The 17752-nt window shown below is 44.2% G+C and overlaps 2 protein-coding genes across 2 annotated transcripts in view; one reads left to right on the forward strand and one right to left on the reverse strand.

Moving 5' to 3' along the window:
- The first annotated feature begins 383 nt into the window (after positions 1-383).
- Positions 384-14040, forward strand: metap1 (methionyl aminopeptidase 1). The gene is made up of 11 exons (XM_054741455.2): positions 384-897; positions 4748-4799; positions 4924-5033; positions 5118-5178; positions 8170-8261; positions 8340-8423; positions 8753-8891; positions 9336-9467; positions 9721-9864; positions 10054-10119; positions 12753-14040. Exons 1-11 carry the CDS (start codon positions 781-783, stop codon positions 12917-12919), a joined length of 1164 nt encoding a protein of 387 aa, XP_054597430.2. The 5' UTR covers positions 384-780; the 3' UTR covers positions 12920-14040.
- A 3230-nt stretch (positions 14041-17270) lies between these two features.
- The window catches only part of LOC107392604 (alcohol dehydrogenase 1), a 10607-nt gene continuing 10125 nt past the window's right edge, over positions 17271-17752 (reverse strand). The window contains exons 8-10 of the mRNA XM_054741456.1: positions 17685-17752; positions 17472-17610; positions 17271-17397 (exon numbers count right to left, since the gene is read on the reverse strand). The exon at positions 17685-17752 is cut by the window's right edge and continues 65 nt beyond it. Coding sequence (XP_054597431.1) covers positions 17373-17397; positions 17472-17610; positions 17685-17752 — 232 coding nt within the window. The 3' untranslated portion in view covers positions 17271-17372. The remainder of the gene's footprint in view (positions 17398-17471; positions 17611-17684) is intronic.

Consider the following 17752-nt stretch of genomic DNA (forward strand, 5'->3'; position numbering starts at 1 on the left):
AGGTTTAAACGTAATAACAATGAACAATTATTAAATTCATTGTAGTAATAAAATTACTACATGCAACAGCAACAATAATAGCATGATACCTATATTCACAATCGTGACAAAGTTTTTAAGTCCCACAATAATTGGGTTGTTTATCAACATTCTGAATTAATCTCTTAATCTTGAGTTTAGGCCTGGTCACACCCAACTACTTCTGGTTTGTGGGTCCCTATTTCCCCCCCAAAATTAACAGCAGTCTATAGAGCGATAAAAGTAACTTTATGATCCCAGTAATCGGAAGGTTGCAGGTTCGATTGTTCCAACCCAGACTCTTTCCATGTCAGTTGTTGAAGCCTACAGGTTTCTGGTGGCATGTGTGTACCATAGAACAGCGGTGGCAGTGATGCTTATCACTACCAGCAGATGAATGTGTGTTGAAATACAGCAATAACTGAGAGTAAAGCACTTTGGTGTCCTCAAACCCAGAAAGAAGCTGTACAAATGCAGGTCATTTATCATTTATCAGGACGATTTTAGGTATGAGAAATCCTTCTTGGATAAAATGCATGTGAATAATATAAAATCTAATGTTTCGCTATTAAGAACGTAACAGAAATTGTACTGACTGCTGTTAAAAATTTCAGAGGATCCGGTTTTACCCTAAAAGGGGGCGTGAACTGGGATGTGCTTCTCTCACGATCGTGTTTAACTATTATATGATGACTCGGCTTGCCCTCGTCCCTGAATGGATGGCTGCGCATCGGTTCCTCCACCCCTCCTACAGACAGAGGCATGGCGAGCACCGAGGCCAGAAGGGAGTGTGAGACGGAGGGTTGCGACCGGGACGCTAAACTTCAGTGTCCCACATGCATCAAGCTCGGCATTCAGGGCTCTTATTTCTGTTCACAGGTACTCAGCTTTTCTTATTTTGTTCTGGTAAAAAGGGACCTGTAGCCACCCGGGGCCTCTTATCACCCGGCCGCTAACGCTGTCATGCTAGATATGTGTGGTTTACTAGCTTGTAGATCTATAATAACATGGTTGGAAAACCTTGGTGCATATATTTTAGCTGTGTAATAAAGTTCAGGCTGTAAGAGAGTATAAAACAATCTGAATGTGCCGATTTCTGTAACAAAATCCCGAGGGGGAATAAACAAACGTTTAGCTAGCTAACCACAGTGAGTGGTAGAAAAGTGCTAAAAATAAAATTGGATTTGGTGATGTTCTTAATTGCAGCATTTGTAATAAAACATATTGTACGGAGGACAAGTATTGTAATTCAGAAGACTGGTGTTTAATTCTTAGGTGTAAAACTACTGAGTTGTGCGTCAGATCATTTGATGCCACGATGTTTGACCTCCTTCCATGTTCGGTTTCACACTGGAGACCAAACTCCACTCAGAAATCTGATATTTTCATATTCGGCTGCTTATGAATACAGTCGTCAACGTGATTTTAACACTGACATTTTTGCAAAGATCGAATAAAACATTCCGATTACACAATGTGCAAATAATCTGAGTATTACTTCTTTTATTTTGCTCTGTTGGTCAAATCGTGCTGGTGTAAAGTTTTCTTTTGCATATTACAGACAGACAGAGTCTGTGTAAGGAGATCCTGATCTGATCTGATCTGATCTGGTCAAACCTTCACTCAGAAGTTAAGCTGAGCCAGCTTTGCTTTGGTTTCTGATTGTTGCTGTGAAAGTAGCTCAGTCTGCTGGGAGCTGAGCCAGCTGTCCAGTCAGGTCAAAGTCATTAAACTAAAGAAGATTTCTGACATTTTAAATCAGAATTCTGACATTAATGTCATAATTCAGTAGTCTGTCAACCCAACCTATATATGTGAATATATCGTCTGGCTGCGACCCATAGACAAGAGTACAGTCATGGGACGGGATCTACGGTTGTCTATTGGACGACGGACAATGTGACATACTCACCACTACTGATGTCAGTCATCGGGGCAGTCCTCCATACTCTGTTGAAGAAGACGCTAATAAATCTTTTTTTCTAAATAAAGGACTTAAAGCCCCAGTGTGTAATATTTTTAGCTGTTTGCTATAAAACCTGTGTTTCCAGTTCACAAACTTGTCCTTTTTAATTAATATTTATCACCAACATCAATTCCAAATATTCCTCTCAGCTTGAAATTTGACATTGTTAAATGCATAAACTGTGGTCGACGCTCCATAGCCATCCACCATCTTGAAATAGGGACATTTGAGATCCGCTTTGTGCATTAGTACTATGACTGTAACCTGAAAGAACCAGCAGAGGGCAGCGGTGTGCCCTGGAGACACGGACTCTGCTAATTCAACTAAGAAGTAGAAGAGACTAGCTACACCGTTGATGTGCTTGTTAGTTTGAATAATAAACAATGAAATCGAAAGACACATCAAACTGGTCAGGTCGTCATCATGTCCAACACTAGGAAGCCACATATGTTAAGATCCTCGCCCGCTGTTAGCTGGACACCAGCCCCCGAGTGGTGTCCCCCTTGATTCCCTAACTCACCTTAAGTTGCTCATTCATCTTTTCGTCGTACCAGAACTCCCGATCCAGTCCCAACGTGTCAGTCCCAGAGTCCTTCAGTTCAAGTCTCCTCTCTTTTGTGTGTTCGTTCTGTTCGTTCCTGCAGCCTGCCATCTCTCCTTACACACTCCAGCACTCGTCCACTATCCAGTGGCTAAATCAGCATGGTTTACTTCATTTCCACAAACACATTACTAACAGCGATGTATTTCTCCACGCGTTACAGAGATGACATGCTTCTCTGAGGGCTTCTTCTCAACTTCAGACGTGGGTCTCCTTCGGCTGGTAATCCGTGTTTATGCATAGCATGTCCCTGGCTCGCCAGCCGTGGCTCACGCCGTGGCTGGTGGGGCGACGGTGGCACAGGAGTTAAGTGCTCGCCCCCGTAATCGGAAGGTTGCAGGTTCGAGCCCCGCTCAGTCTGTCGCTGTCGTTGTGTCCTTGGGCAAGACACTTAACCCACGTTGCCTGCTGGTGGTGGTCGGAGGGACCGGTGGCGCCAGTGCTCGGCAGCCTCGCCTCTGTCAGTGCGCCCCTGACTCTAGAAGGCGCTATATCAAATACAGGCCATTTACCATTTAAAAGTCAGCGTTGTTTACTTGATCTCCACGGTGCGTCCCCAGATCGCTAACCCACCTTCGCCAGCCATGGTGCTGCCAGTGATGGCTCCATAAAAGATTGTTTTCTTCATTTTTCCATATCCATTAGCTGGTAGCAAGCTTGTTTATAAAGCTGCTCTCATCCACGTGAAGCAGGTGTTGTGGGAAATTATGTTCCCCTGAAATATTCTGCTTCCCTTAGGCAGCCAAGAGCAAATATTTCCAGATTCACAGAACTTATTGTCCATTCTGAGGACTAAACCTCCTCGAGTAAAAGGTGGTTAAACTGACTGAGATTTCATCCTTTTACATAACTTTCAAAAACGATAAATAAGCTTGTAGAGTGAACAAGAATGTTTTTAACTGTATCTTTTTATTGTTTTCAGGAGGACTTTTAGATAAAAAAAATCACAAACATGACAGTATTGCATTACTTTACATACATTTACATAATTTACTTTCTTTCATGAGTGAGCCACCGTAGCTGCAATACTTTCTCTGAACTGCATGGCGTTAAAGAGTTAAATTTTTATCATGATTTCAATGGATTTCACTTACGGGGCATTTAAGGCCTAGTCCACACGTAGCCGGGTTTTTTTTTTTTTAAACGAATATCCGCCCCTCCAAAAACTTGCATCCACACCACCTCGTTTAAAAAGAAACTCTGTCCACACGTACCCGGATAAATACGTTGTTAAGGACATGCCAGACCTGTAGGCGGCAGTACTTCCCCCGTTCTTAACCTCGTCCTTCGTCTGTGTTCTTCCGCAAGGAGCAGTAATTCCTCTTGCAAAAACAAACAAGCAAAAAGTGCTTGGACAATTGATAAAGCTAGCGCAGCTCTGAGGGCATCCATGCTGTCGGCTAGTGTAAACACAGTTCGCACACGTGATGTCAGCATTTTTTTGTCGCGGAAAGTGACGTTGCGGACCTTAAAACTCCGGTTTTGTCTGTCCACACGCAGACACCCAAAACGGAGAAAACGCAGATCTTCACTTTGGCCGGAGTTTTTAAAAAGATCCGTTTTCGTGTGAAAAAACTCCGTTTTCGTGTGGATGACAGGCCAAAACGTAGAAAAATATCTACGTTTTGGCAGATCCCCGGCTACGTGTGGACAGGGCCTCAGTACCTTTATCTGCTCTTGAATCAGAGAAAAGCCCAAATCTAAATGATCCAAAGTTGATGCCAAAGTTGCTTCAAACAAGCCACCTCTAACTTTGGTTCACTCAGGTGCAGTAGCATCACGCCCACCAAACCGATAGAGGGCTGTGATTGGCCCACCTAACCGTGATAGGCAAGACACAAGACTGTCCGGGGCTCCAGTGGGGCGTGGCTAGACCGACCTGCAGAGAAAAGTTCTTTTGCTTCTGCTACTGTCTGTCTAGGTTTCTTGGCTCAGGATTCTGACTTTAACGTCAAAAGCTGTCTTAGTAAATGTTTGTGACCAGTATGTAAACTCGACTTTATAAAAGCTTTATTATAGTTTTCTGAATGTTTCTTTTCAGCTTAGGTTAGTAAAATAATACCATCATTTAGTTTTAAGCACACATCAGTGTAGATTTACTAATCATGCCTGTTAATTAATTTATAAAGTATATTAATTGTACTGATAATCTTCCCCTGCAGGAATGTTTCAAAGGGAGCTGGGTGTCTCACAAGTTGCTGCACAAAAAAGCAAGTAGGTACCAGAGATGAGCGTCCTGCGCTGTGTTTAACATGAATAAATGACATGTTGGGATGTCACGTGATGTCAAAGACTGGAGGATCTAAAGATTTTATTTGGTGGTTTTATTTTCTCTTAGAGGAAGACAAACACCAGCCGGAAGATAAGAACTGTGTGGAGAAGGACGCCAACACAGATCCATGGCCAGGTTATCGTTACACGGGGAAGCTTCGGCCCCACTACCCACTGGTAGCTTATTTAGATTTACATGTCAGTCTGAGTGAATTATGGCCTTTATTATTAGTTTATTGATGTGTTTGGTCACCTGTTTAGACTCCCATGAGGCCTGTTCCAGGTGACATCCAAAGACCCGACTATGCTGACCATCCCAGAGGTAAATCTATCAGGTCACACGGCCTCTCTTTTATTATTATTTCTAATTAACTTGAGAAATCTGCTTCTATTGTTAGTGATGTGAATTGGTGTCGGAGACGATCGCTTCAAAGACCAGAAAAGTTCCACGAGTGGTCCATCACAGTTTAGGCTAATAGTGCTAAATATTTCAGTCACTTGCACAAGTTAATTTTTACAGATTATTCAGCTTTAGAAATGTTAGAGCTGTCATCTGACTGACGTTCCATAGAAAATGGACAATCCCCTGGGCTGTTTTAGTTTAATCAGCCTTTTTGACACAAACCTGGGTTTGATTGTGCCGAATCGTGTCGGTGTGAGATCTGGATCAGCGTCAGCGAACCTGCAGGCTGCTTCTGGTCTCGCCCTGATTTTCACGGCTCGTCTGATTCTTTTTTTTTTTTGTAAACAACCACTCAGTGTTTTCATCCTCAGAGGTCTGGCTTTACATTTATTTTCTATGCAAGTCATTCATCGTGAAACCATGGCAACTTCAGCATCACTGTCATCCGACTGCGTAGATTCATACCCAGGTTGTCATGGTAACCGTCTCCATTCATTCTCCCGTGATTCCAGCTCAGTAGCTGCAGGTTAATGTTTCCGTACTCAGCTGCTGATAAACTATAATCATACTAAGAGACGAGACATCGGGGACATGTCCTCTCTGGACAGGTTTATCAAGGGTCCAGGTGATCGTAGCGTCTCAGGATCAGAGGGAGGTTCTGTTCCACTTGTACACATGTCAGTCTCATCTCTGTGTTGCTAGGCAACTGTTCATTCATCCTGCTGGATGTTGGAGTTAATAAACGAGTTAGTTTGACTGGCTCTGGTTTGGGTGTTTTCCCGTTCGGCTGCTCTGAGATCTGTGCTTCTCTTGTTCTCTGAAACGGTTACATTCCTGCTCTGTTCCAGCGACGCAACGGTGTGAGTGTTACCCAAGCTTCCTGTGCTCAGGTGCTAAAGCTGTAGGGTAGTCTCCACAGCAGCTAGTGATTCATAGCGCCGCTGCTTCGCAAGATGCCTTTAAAGTTTCTTATGTTTAGGATTCAAGCAGGAAAACCGTTAAAGCAGAAGAAGTCTTGGAACTTCTGGTTCGGAGCTCCGGTGTCGTCTAACCCAACGGAGAGCTCTGCCAGGATGTCTGGTTTTCATTTTTTATGCAAGCTAAATCTACTTCCTGTAGTTTATGTGGTTGTAATTAATGGCGTTGAGACATCTCATTTAAATAAAATTAGATTAAATAGAGCTGAGGATGTTAGAGATGTGACTTCTAGAATAATTCATCAAAAACTAAACTGCTAGGAGGCAGAACTGGGTTCCAGGCTGACACTTTTGGGTTTGTGAAAACTGCAAATAAACAAATGTTTGTACGAATTTTGTTGCTGTTTAGTTACAAAATGTTGCAATTATGTCTCTGTGTATTCTCATTTTATATGGCGCGGGATGGGGGCCAATATTAAGACTACTGCCCAGCAGCAGGAGGCTATATAAATTCTGTAGCAAACTACCAACCTGATTAATGATAAGCTGGCGCTGGTTACTGAGAAAATAGCACCTTTACCGGCGTTACTCCTAGATATGCTAGGGACTAGCAGCCCTCGGCTGGTCATTGACTGGTTCACACACTCCCTCTGCTGTCTATTAGCATGGATAGGCTAGCGTTAGCCTGGACGGGCTGGTATTAGCATTGGAGAGGCTAGCCATTAGCGTGCCTAGGCTGGCCACTAGTTGGATTTCCTACCCTCTTGACGACCATTAGCATGGATAGGCTGGCTGGATTCTACTGATATTTCAATCAGTAGTTTGTTTTGGAATTTATATAGCCTCCTGCTGCTGGGCAGCAGTCTTAATTTTGGCCCCCATACCGCGCCATAATTTAATTCCCAAACTCGTCTCACGTTTCTCTGCTTACTTACTGTCAGAACATAAATTACCAAAGTTGTCAAGCAAATGATTTAATGTTCAAAACTCCAGGAACACGAGACCTGAGAAACCCTTGCAAATGTTTCGAGACATTTATGAGACTCCTCATCATCACCCAGTGAGATTCTGGCAAATCCTCCCACAATATCTGAATCCTAAACATCAGAAGTTATGTTGTGAGAATAGTTCAGTTAAACTAGTCTCTCACCAGTCTGCAGCTAGTTGGAGACAAATTGTAGGAAAATCCAGATTAAGCAGTTAATCAGATTAACCCTAAACCTAAACAAATTTACTTTCTGTGAACGTTCTGAATCGTGAAAGCTGAAAAAAATGTGTTCTTTCAAATTTAGTCACAAAATGTCTCAAATTCCTCTCCATTTATCGTTGTTTTAGTATTGATCTTGTTGAGCTGCAATGTCAGATTCTCACTTTTGTCTCCAATACATCACAAATGAGTTTCTTCGGTTTCCAGCGTTCGGACTGGGTTCAGACGTCTCTGGGAATGTTCTGGGAGAACGATGAGAACAGACAGGAGCAGTGCAGTACGTTTTGGGAATTTGCTCATACGTCATACTCCTCTTAAGCGTGTTTCAGATTCTGTTTCTGACGAGTTAAATAATAAGATTTGACTTTAAAAATAGTCGAGGGAAGAAAAAATGCTTTTGAGCTTTGATTTTTGTTCCGTTTCTCTGATGTTTCAGGAAATTTAGAGCAAATCGCCTTTCTAGGAGTAGACTTGGCTTTTTCCTGCAGAGGTCTTGTTCACTTCTGGATTTGTTTATGGATAATTATTTATTTTTGACTTTTTGAAGCTCGCAGGATTCTGACGCCACAGAAGGTAAAACCCTGATTTCACAGATTGCACCAGTTGGTGACCGTCTGCGTCGGGAATAAAATGATTTATTCAACCGTTTTATCTGATGGAAAACACCGTCTGAAGAGTTTCGATCCAGCTGTGTGATGGGCCGACAGCAGCTGGAGAAGATCAGGGCGTGGCGGCGTAGCGGCGCCTGATTGATGCAGCCTGTCTGTCCTTGTTTCCGTCCCACAGGGATGTCCGAGTCCGAGCAGTTCCTGAAGGGGACGTCGCAGATTAAGATCCTCTGTCCCGAGGACATTGAGGGCATGAGAGTGGTGTGCAAGGTGACTATACCAACAGGCTCCGCCTCCATCATGTGACTGTTAATTTGATGCTGGCTTTGACGCTCGCTGTCATTGCAGCTGGCTCGAGAGGTCCTGGATATAGCCGCGATGATGGTGAAACCAGGAGTCACAACGGAAGAAATCGACCACGCGGTTCATCTGGTACACACACACACACACACACACACACACACACACACACACACACACACACACACACACACACACACACACACACACACACACACACACACACACACACACACACACACACACACACACACACACACACACACACACACACACACACACACACACACACACACACACACACACACACACACACACACACACACACACACACACACACACACACACACACACACACACACACACAAGTGTCTTCTGGTGAGTTTGTGTCCATCAGTAGCCAGACGAGGACACAAGGCTTCGTTATTTGTCTCTGTGTCTAACTTCCTGTCTCTGTCCAGGCCTGCGTAGCGAGGAACTGCTACCCCTCTCCTCTCAACTATTACAACTTCCCCAAATCCTGCTGCACCTCTATCAACGAGGTCATCTGCCACGGGATCCCGGACCGAAGGCCGCTGCAGGACGGAGACATCCTCAACGGTCAGCTCACTTCCCTTGTCCTAAAGCTGAACACGATTCCCGTTTCTGGTGCCAGGCTGGATTCTGTTTGGGAATAAGGATGTGTTTTATTAGTGAGAACGGGAGTAAACGTCTTGTCTCTGTTGACGGATGAGTGTAGCGGCGCTCTGAGTCTGTGTCGGTGGGAGTTCGGCCATTTTTATCCTTTTTATGGATGTTGGCTGCGGTGATGCCGTCCGCCCGCCGCTCCCCTCAGAGCGTCTGATGGAGGACTCTTCATCACCATGTCTCTCGCCGCGTGTCTCTGACGAGACATATTGTGCCATTAACCTTTTCCAGTGCCCCCCCCCCCCCCCCCCCCACACACACACACGTTTGCACGTTTTGCTTCCCTTTCATTACGCATCACAGAATATTTTTTTCCTCCCACGCGTCGACTGACAGATCCATCTCCTCTTTACACAGTGGACATCACCGTCTACCACAACGGTTTCCATGGCGACCTTAACGAAACCTTCTTTGTTGGGGAGGTGGAGGAAGGAGCGAAGAAGCTGGTTCAGACTACGTACGAATGCCTCATGCAAGCCATCGACTCAGGTGAGCTGTCTGCTCGCCCCGACCTAGAACCGGGTTCTGGATCAGTTCTCAGGAAACGATCGACCCTAGACTAAATTAAACGATTAACGATCCATCTACAAATAGTCATTCCTCGTACTGGTCTGTCAGCATCCCAGTTTATTAAATAACTTAATGATGATGAATGAAAGAATCTGTTTTTTTTTAAACTTTTTTCTGAATGAATTCAACCAAAAACAGCAACATTTGAACGTGTTTCACCGTTTTTACTCAGTGAAGCCCGGCGTTCGCTACCGAGAGCTGGGTAACATCATACAGAAGCACGCTCAGGCTAACGGCTTCTCCGTGGTCCGGAGTTACTGCGGCCACGGCATCCACAGGCTTTTCCACACCGCTCCCAACGTGCCGCATTACGCCAGTAAGAAGCTTTTCTTTTTATTGTTAAAATGTATTTGTTATTTTAAAAAAGTTACTTTAATTCTTTTAATTTAAAAATAAGTCTTTAAATAATTGAGCTATTTCAAACATATTTTACAAACGTCTCTTATTCACAGAAGTTTACATTTTTAGTTTTATTTATCTTTTGTCATTTTTGCTCGTTTTACAGAAAACAAAGCAGTCGGAGTCATGAAGCCTGGTCACGTGTTCACCATCGAACCCATGATCTGTGAGGGTGAGTGGTGTGTGTGTGTGTGTGTGTGTGTGTGTGTGTGTGTGTGTCTACAATGGATCAGTAGAGTCCTAACCCTCTAGGGTCCGTGGACGCGTATCCGCATCCTTTGAACAGGTCTGATTTGGGACGCTGTAGCAGCAAGACTCCGCCTCCATGAGTTTCGGTTTCGGTTCAGCTTTAAAAAGGAGATTATAAACTACACCCCAGTTTTTAAATGTTGTTAATAGGCAACGTAAAAGCGGAGTTACTAAACTAAAAAACGACCTATTTTTAGACAATCTGACAACTTGTCAAAACAGCAGTTTAGTAATCCGTGAGAGGGAATGTGCTTGTGAACATAAAAAACCCACAAAAACATGAGATCCTTTTGCTGTCGGTGGAAGTCTCACACATTCAGCTGATAAAAAGCATCATTATGTAGCTGAGAGAGAGAGGACGGCCACACGAGTAACGAGATGTGTGCAAAAAGGAGCCGCTTCACGGGGAGAGGAGTGGCGCGAACGGAGTAACAACAAATAATTAGACAGATATTGACGGTAAACTTCATATTTTGGAGCGACACAGACAGATATATTGTCTCTGCAGTTTAGTAGGTGTCTATTAGGCTTATATAAAGGATGATGAGAAGGATAAATGTCCACCAGGCAGTTCAGATAGTACGGCTGTTTTTTGAACTGGAAGCAGAGGAAGCGGACGGAGACTCACAGCCGGAGTCTGAGGCAAACAGCGAGGATGTTGATGAGGATGTGGCAGATCCATCCTTCCTCATAGAAGAGTTGGGTCATGATGAGGTAGAGGATGAAGGCAGAGATGCAGCTCCTCGGAGATCCAACAAGAGGAGTGGGCGGCGCCGCGCAGCTGTCAGATCTCGACACCGCGGCGTGAGACAGCCACTCCCCACTCCAAAATGCATGTACATTATTGCCAAATTAATAAAATAAGTATAAATTCAGATAGGCTAGGTTGTCCTGAAAAAAATGATACCCCATAAGGCAATATTTATTGTTTTTATTAGAAAATACAAAAGAAAAACCAAAATGAGTCAAAAACGGTGATTTTCACCCTGAACCCCAGAGGGCTAATAATTTAAAACAAAAAATTTTTATTTACTATATTCATATTTTTTTATAAATGTACAGTCTAGATTATCATTCTAAATTATAAAAAAAAAACATTTGTTGTAAATGTTTGTTGGTTTCACAGTAAAATAAGCAACTTTTTTCCTATTCAGATTTTATGTTTTGGAGTGATTTAAGGTTTAATATGCAACCCCTTTATGTCCAAATATAAAAAATAATTATAAATTGATAAAGTCCAGGTTGTGCTGAAAAGAGTGATACCACATATCGCCGGGGACACACCAGCCGCGGAAGCGCCGCCAAAATGGGACCGCCTTCATTCGGCGCCCTTGTTAAGCTATTCTATAGACCACATGGGCCGCTGAAGCGCCGCGAATCGCCTCGCGCCGGCGCTCCAGCCCGCGCTGTGCAGCGATCATTTCGGCGTCGGCTTTATTTTTTTCGCGAGCCGCGGGTGAATCGCGTCAATTCTGGCAGGAAGTCAAACCTAGACATAAGAGGCAGGCCGGTAAAGTTAACAAAATAAAGCATTTCAAAATAAAATTCCGCAATAGTCAAATGTGTTCGTAATCAGACACTGCAGAAAAACCACACGAACACACACACACACACACGCACGCACGCACGCACGCACACACACACACACACACACACACACACACATCGAACTTGTGTGACCACGTGAAGGGGGGTGTGGTTTTGGGTGTCTTTTCTCCGGAGCAAACAGGACAGAGAGGCAGAAAGTCTGAGGCAAGCAGTTAAGATGGATGACTTTAAATTAATTATGGAAGCTGAGAAACACAAGGAGCTGTACGACCCCCGAAAAACACGATTATTTACGTACCCGTTACGGAAGAAACTGCTAGGATACAGCTGCAGAATTGGAGCGGGTTCCAAGAGATTCAACTGGCAGAAACAACTCTTACCATAGGTTCACACACACACGCACACAAACACACACACACACGCACACACGCACACACACACACACACACACACACACACACACACACGCACACGCACACACGCACACACACACACACACACACACACACACACACACACACACACGCACACACGCACACACACACACACACACACACACACACACACACACACACACGCACGCGCACACACACACACGCACACGCACACACACACACACACACACACACTCAAACGTAAAGGAAAAGAGCTGAGAAAAGGCAGAGAGGAAATGGAGGACACCAAGTGTTTAAAAGAAAAACTATACAGCTGAGCCGAGGCGCGCCTCGACTGGGGCGCGTCTGATCTGAACTGAGGAGCGGCGAGCGGCGGCCGAATTTCGTGAGCGATTCGCTTCGCGGAGCTTCCGCGGCCGGTGTGTCCCCGGCGTAAGGCAGTGGTTATGGCTTTTATTTTGGAAATACAAAGGAAAACTCTAAATTAGTCAAAAACGGCAAATTACACCCCGGACCCCAGAGGGTTAAAAACCACTCGACCCCTCACGGGATCACCGCCTGTCTTACTGAAGGTGTGATTAATTCATGGTGTGTGTGTCTCTCTCCTTCTCAGGTGGGTGGCAGGACGAGACGTGGCCCGACGGCTGGACGGCGGTGACCAGAGATGGGAAGTGGTCGGCTCAGTTTGAACACACCCTGCTGGTGACGGAGATGGGCTGTGAGATTCTGACCCGCCGCCTGGAGGAGAACGGGCGCGCTCACTTCCTGAACCAAATGTAGCCCGAACCAGTCTGGGTTAAACCGGATCGGAGCAAGTCAAGGACTGGGCTTCTCCAGACACAAACACACACACAAAAATAAACCCAGAAGAACGGCTCTGAGAGCTCTGGGATCTTCTAACTTGATACTGAAATGGAAGTACTTGAATGTGTCTTAAATAAGTCGGTGGCTTCATTAGGAAACCGTTATCCTCTGGAGGAAAAGAATTCACTACATCTGGTTCCTCTGTGACAGCAGTCACGATGGGATCTCCAAATCCGCTCAGAGAAAAATTATTTAGCTTCTTTTCCGTCGGCCTCTGCCTCACCAGAGACGGGCTGAAAAGAATCAGCGCCACGGAGGACGGGAAGGCTTCAGCTAGTTGGGCCGACGGGATTCACTCACCAGGAGCTCCGCGTTTAGCTTGTAAAGCTCCAGTTCTAAGAAACTTTAAGTCCTAAAGATCAGATCTGGAACGTCGGGAAAACTACCGTTAAATCTGATTGGCAGTTTTAAAACGGTAAAAACAAAAGAAAACAAATGAATTCTGTGATCAGACAAAACGAGAGTTTCTGCCGAGGATCCCAGTCCGGCTCGACCCACCGAGGCGTCCGGTTTAGGCTCGCTAACATCCTGAATGGGGTTATTAACTTCCAGCTGACGCAGGTGGGAAGCGTTCGTGAGTCACGTTGGTCCTTTGGTTGTTTCTTACGTCTCCAGAGTAGCAGTTTGAGCCTTAAATGTGAATCCTGGAACTAAAGCTGCAGCCCGGTGCCATCACCCTGGCGTGTGTGTGTGTGTGTGTTAACATGTGTGTGTACGTGTGTGTGGGGGTGTTCCTCGTTTCTACAGCTTCAGAGAACCATGGCGATCACATCTCTCTGCGTCTTTGTACTGCTTCTATGGGAGTGATAAACGACTCCTGCAGCTGTGTGGGTGACTTTGTCCTTGACCGGATCAGCGAGCAGAATCCAGAACCGGGCTCGAAGGACAGTGATCAAGCCAGCGTCTGACACGATTTCACTCTGATGTCGCTGTACTGTATCAGTAAGACGTTGCTTCTGTTGGCTTCCCAGACGCGACTCCTCTGTGTTCATGACTGCGATGCTGTGGAGCTGCTAATAAAAACTTGTGTGCTACGATTTGATTCTGCTGTCCTGTTTCAGAGTTCAAGCTGGGAAACGGCTAGATTCAGTCACGTCTACAGGTTGTTCATGTATTTCCACAGATGTCATGTTAGCAGAGTTAGGAAATATCGGAGAACGTTCTGGGAGCGAACGGGTTAGGGTTAGCTAGAACTTGTCTGCATGTGAAATTTAAATGCGCCATAGACTCATTAGGTCACCACTGTAACCACCATTGTCTCTGAAGGTCACCATGGTAACAACAAGCATCTAATCAGGTCACTGTTGCAACCACCGTCTTCATTAGGTCACTATGGTTACAGTACAGTCTCATTGCATTACCATGGCAACAGCTAGTGTCTCAGGTCTTTGGCAACCACCTGTGACACATTAGCTCACCATGGCAACCATAGGTAACATGTAGGGTCTCACTGGGCCACTGTAACCTTGGTCTGTTCGGTCACTATGGTAACCAGACATGACATATTAGGTCACTATTGTATAGTGTCTCATTAGGTCACATTAGGTGACAATCTGTCACCATGGTGACCACAATTCCTGATGCTGTTCTGTGTTTTCTGGAGCTCCAGGATAAAAAGTGAATGAAAAATGATGACAGATGAGAACAGAGCGGCAGACGGCCTTCATCACCATCGACAGACGAAGAGGAGAAATGAATTTATTCTGGTTCCACAGCGTCAGCTGCTGGGAAACATGGCTGCTGACGTGTTAAAGTCAGCAAAGCAGTGAACAATTTCAGTCTCTGTGGTCTGAAAGGATCCGACTCAGCAGATTCCTCCACAGAGGATTCAAACCAGCAGCCTGTTTGGAGGGGTGGGGGAACATCAGCTCAGATCAAACGATGCTTCTGAATAAATCTGCTATTTTCTTTCACAATGTTCTCGTGTGTGTGTGTGTGTGTGTGTGTGTGTGTGTGTGTGTGTGTGTGTGTGTGTGTGTGTGTGTGTGTGTGTGTGTGTGTGTGTGTGTGTGTGTGTGTGTGTGTGTGTGATCAAGGAAGAATGCAGCCCAGAAACAGCCTGACAGAAATAAACCAGGATGATGCAGACAGGCTCTCCTGTCTGCTGTGTTCAACAGAGGGCAGCAGCTAGCAGCTAAACCCACAACATTACCCAGAATGCATCAGCTCAGCCAGCTGGGATCATTCGTCTGGTTTCTTCATGTCAGTGAGAGTCATCACCATCCTCGCACTTCTGCTGGAACAAACGTCTGATTTTTTATCTAGCAGAGCAAGATTTGAACTTTGTAATATAAGGAAAATACATTTGATAATTATTATAACTGACTTCCACAAACTTGTTTGTGCTGCAGCTTCATCATTCGTGGTCTCCAGTAAGGTCGACCTTAAAGTCATAAACACAAACAGATTTATTCATCTCAGCCTCCTGCAGCATTTCGGAGCCAAAAAGAATCTTTCATGTAATTTAATGAACAAATTTTGTGACTTTTGTCTAACATCAAACAGGATTTATGTTCGTAAGGAGCACGAACGGTAGCAGGACCGGGTTGTTTCTGAACTCTCACAGCTGCTGCTGTAAAGATTTTCTGCTTGATTAGCTGTCAGAAACCAAGAAAGGTTGATTTCATTTACTGAAACAAGATAGTCAGCTGAACTTTGACCTTTTGGTCTTCCCTCTTTTATGTTACAACAGCAAACAAAATAAAGGAGGAACTTTTAAACACTTCCTTAAAACACCCGACTGACCAATGAGAAGCGAGTTCCTTAACTCCAGACAATCAAAAGCTTTTCCTTCATAAACAAAATGGCCAAATTCACATTTAAAGAGACAATGTGTAGTTTTTAATCATTAATTTCTGAAAATATCCATCAAAATGTTGTTAAAATGAATGGAATGACGCCCAGTTGTTGAAAAATATTGGCAGCTTCGTGACATATAACATATATAATATAAAAATCAGGCCTAAAATATGTCGGCGTGGGTCTAAGTCTCTAGGCGACGCCATATTAGATGCCATGTTTCCTTCTACGGGAGCCTGTGAGGACAAAATGCATTTACTGATTTGTAACAAATGATTACGAAACTTTCATCATTCTTAAACGTTGTTGTTTTACACATTTACCTCTTCACTTGTTGCCAGTGATGTCTGGTGTGCTTGCCATGTTGCTTAAGTTTGCAGTACCCAGGGCTTTTTGACCCTAATGGGCATCTGTTTGTAAGGTCTTAGTAAAACACAAAAATACTGCTTGCTTGCAACGATTTATGTATCTACTGCCTCCCATCGCCAGGTAAAATACACACTGTCACTTTAAAGATTGTTTTATTTTAGATTTAGAATAATCAAGATTAGTTAGGTCTTTCTAAGCTTTTCAAAACACAAGCTTCTCAGAAGATATATTAGCATCCATCATTGCCTGTGTGTGATAAACTCGACAACAGCCATCAGACAATTAGATTTTTGACGTTATTATCCATAAGTATGGCCATTTTCTGCAGGACAAAAAAACCCAGAAATAACCCTGATGCAGGTTTTCTCTTCCGAATACTTGCACGACTGCAAACGCAGCAGGAGAACGAGATTCTATAAAAGTTCCTGTTTGATTGGATGTCTGACTGAAGTAGAGCTGAAAGAGGCTTTGTTACAGGTGGAGCTCTCTGATTGGCAGAAAAGCTTCTGTGCTGAGTTTTATGGGTCAGGGCAATGAAATAAAGACATTGGTTTTACTTGAGTAGAGTTTTGAGGGTCAAAGGTCAACCTTTGTGTTCCCTCTCCAGAACCAGGGCCAAGTCAAGGCATTAGAGGCTGAAGGCAAAATGGATTTGGAGAAAAGAATAAGATAGTTAAATGCACTTTAATTCCTCTTTAAAAACAAAACTATTAATAATTTTACCGTGTTTTGGAAGAAGGTTTTGAGTCTAAACTCCATCAAAGAGATTTCCCACCAACTTTTAGTTTAGTATCAGCGTTTTCTTCTGTTTCACTTCAGGTTATATCAGACTGAACATATAAGAAGAGCTGCCTTGTCCTCAGAATGTTTAGAGCTGAACTTTTATACAGTCACTTTTGTATTTTCCTGTAATATTTTTCTCTTTATCACAAAGTCTTCTAAGATGCAGACAGAAAGTCTGCTGGGACACCGGGCAGAGAAATTAAATCACCGACCGCCAGGTTAAACAAACACAGAGTAATTACTCTGGTCTGAGCAAATTTGAAATCAGTATTAGATGTCAGAGCTGTGGACAGGTGGGCCATAAAAGCAGACAACAGACGTGAAATCTTTTATTACGTTGTGTCACAGCGTTGGCTTCTTATGAGCTCATCTGTACACAAATGAACAGAGTCGAATTATTCTTTCAAGCCAGCGTGTGTCAGACGATCATGACCGCTCGAATGCTGTGGAATAACAGGAAACAGGAATTTTAGAAGGTTATTAATTCTCATGGATCCACACATCAGGAAAACGATACCATTTGCTGTGTTTCATCAGCTCGATGGCGTCGTTGACTTGGTCCAACGACATCTTGTGAGTGATGAACTCATCCAGCTTCAACTTCTTGTCCATGTAAGCCTTCACCATCTTAGGAACGTCATCTCTGCCCTTAAAACCTGAACCACAAGCAAACAGAACCAGTTCAAACCGGATCCACATCAACAGCTGGTTCTGACTGTACTCATCTCACCTCCGAACAAAGAGCCCTTCCACGTGCGGCCAGAAATCAGCTGAGTGGGTCGGATCACAACGTCGTTC

Source organism: Nothobranchius furzeri, chromosome 18 (genome assembly GCF_043380555.1).
Source record: "Nothobranchius furzeri strain GRZ-AD chromosome 18, NfurGRZ-RIMD1, whole genome shotgun sequence".
NCBI lineage: Eukaryota > Metazoa > Chordata > Actinopteri > Cyprinodontiformes > Nothobranchiidae > Nothobranchius > Nothobranchius furzeri.

What these genes read in the sequence shown, in the direction of transcription:
- metap1 (XM_054741455.2), top strand. Translation starts at nt 781, where the DNA reads ATGGCGAGCACCGAGGCCAGAAGGGAGTGTGAGACGGAGGGTTGCGAC. An exon ending in TCGACCACGCGGTTCATCTG is followed by an intron (nt 8,424 to 8,752) that starts GTACACACACAC and finishes GTCTCTGTCCAG; the next exon opens with GCCTGCGTAGCGAGGAACTG. An exon ending in CGAACCCATGATCTGTGAGG is followed by an intron (nt 10,120 to 12,752) that starts GTGAGTGGTGTG and finishes TCTCCTTCTCAG; the next exon opens with GTGGGTGGCAGGACGAGACG.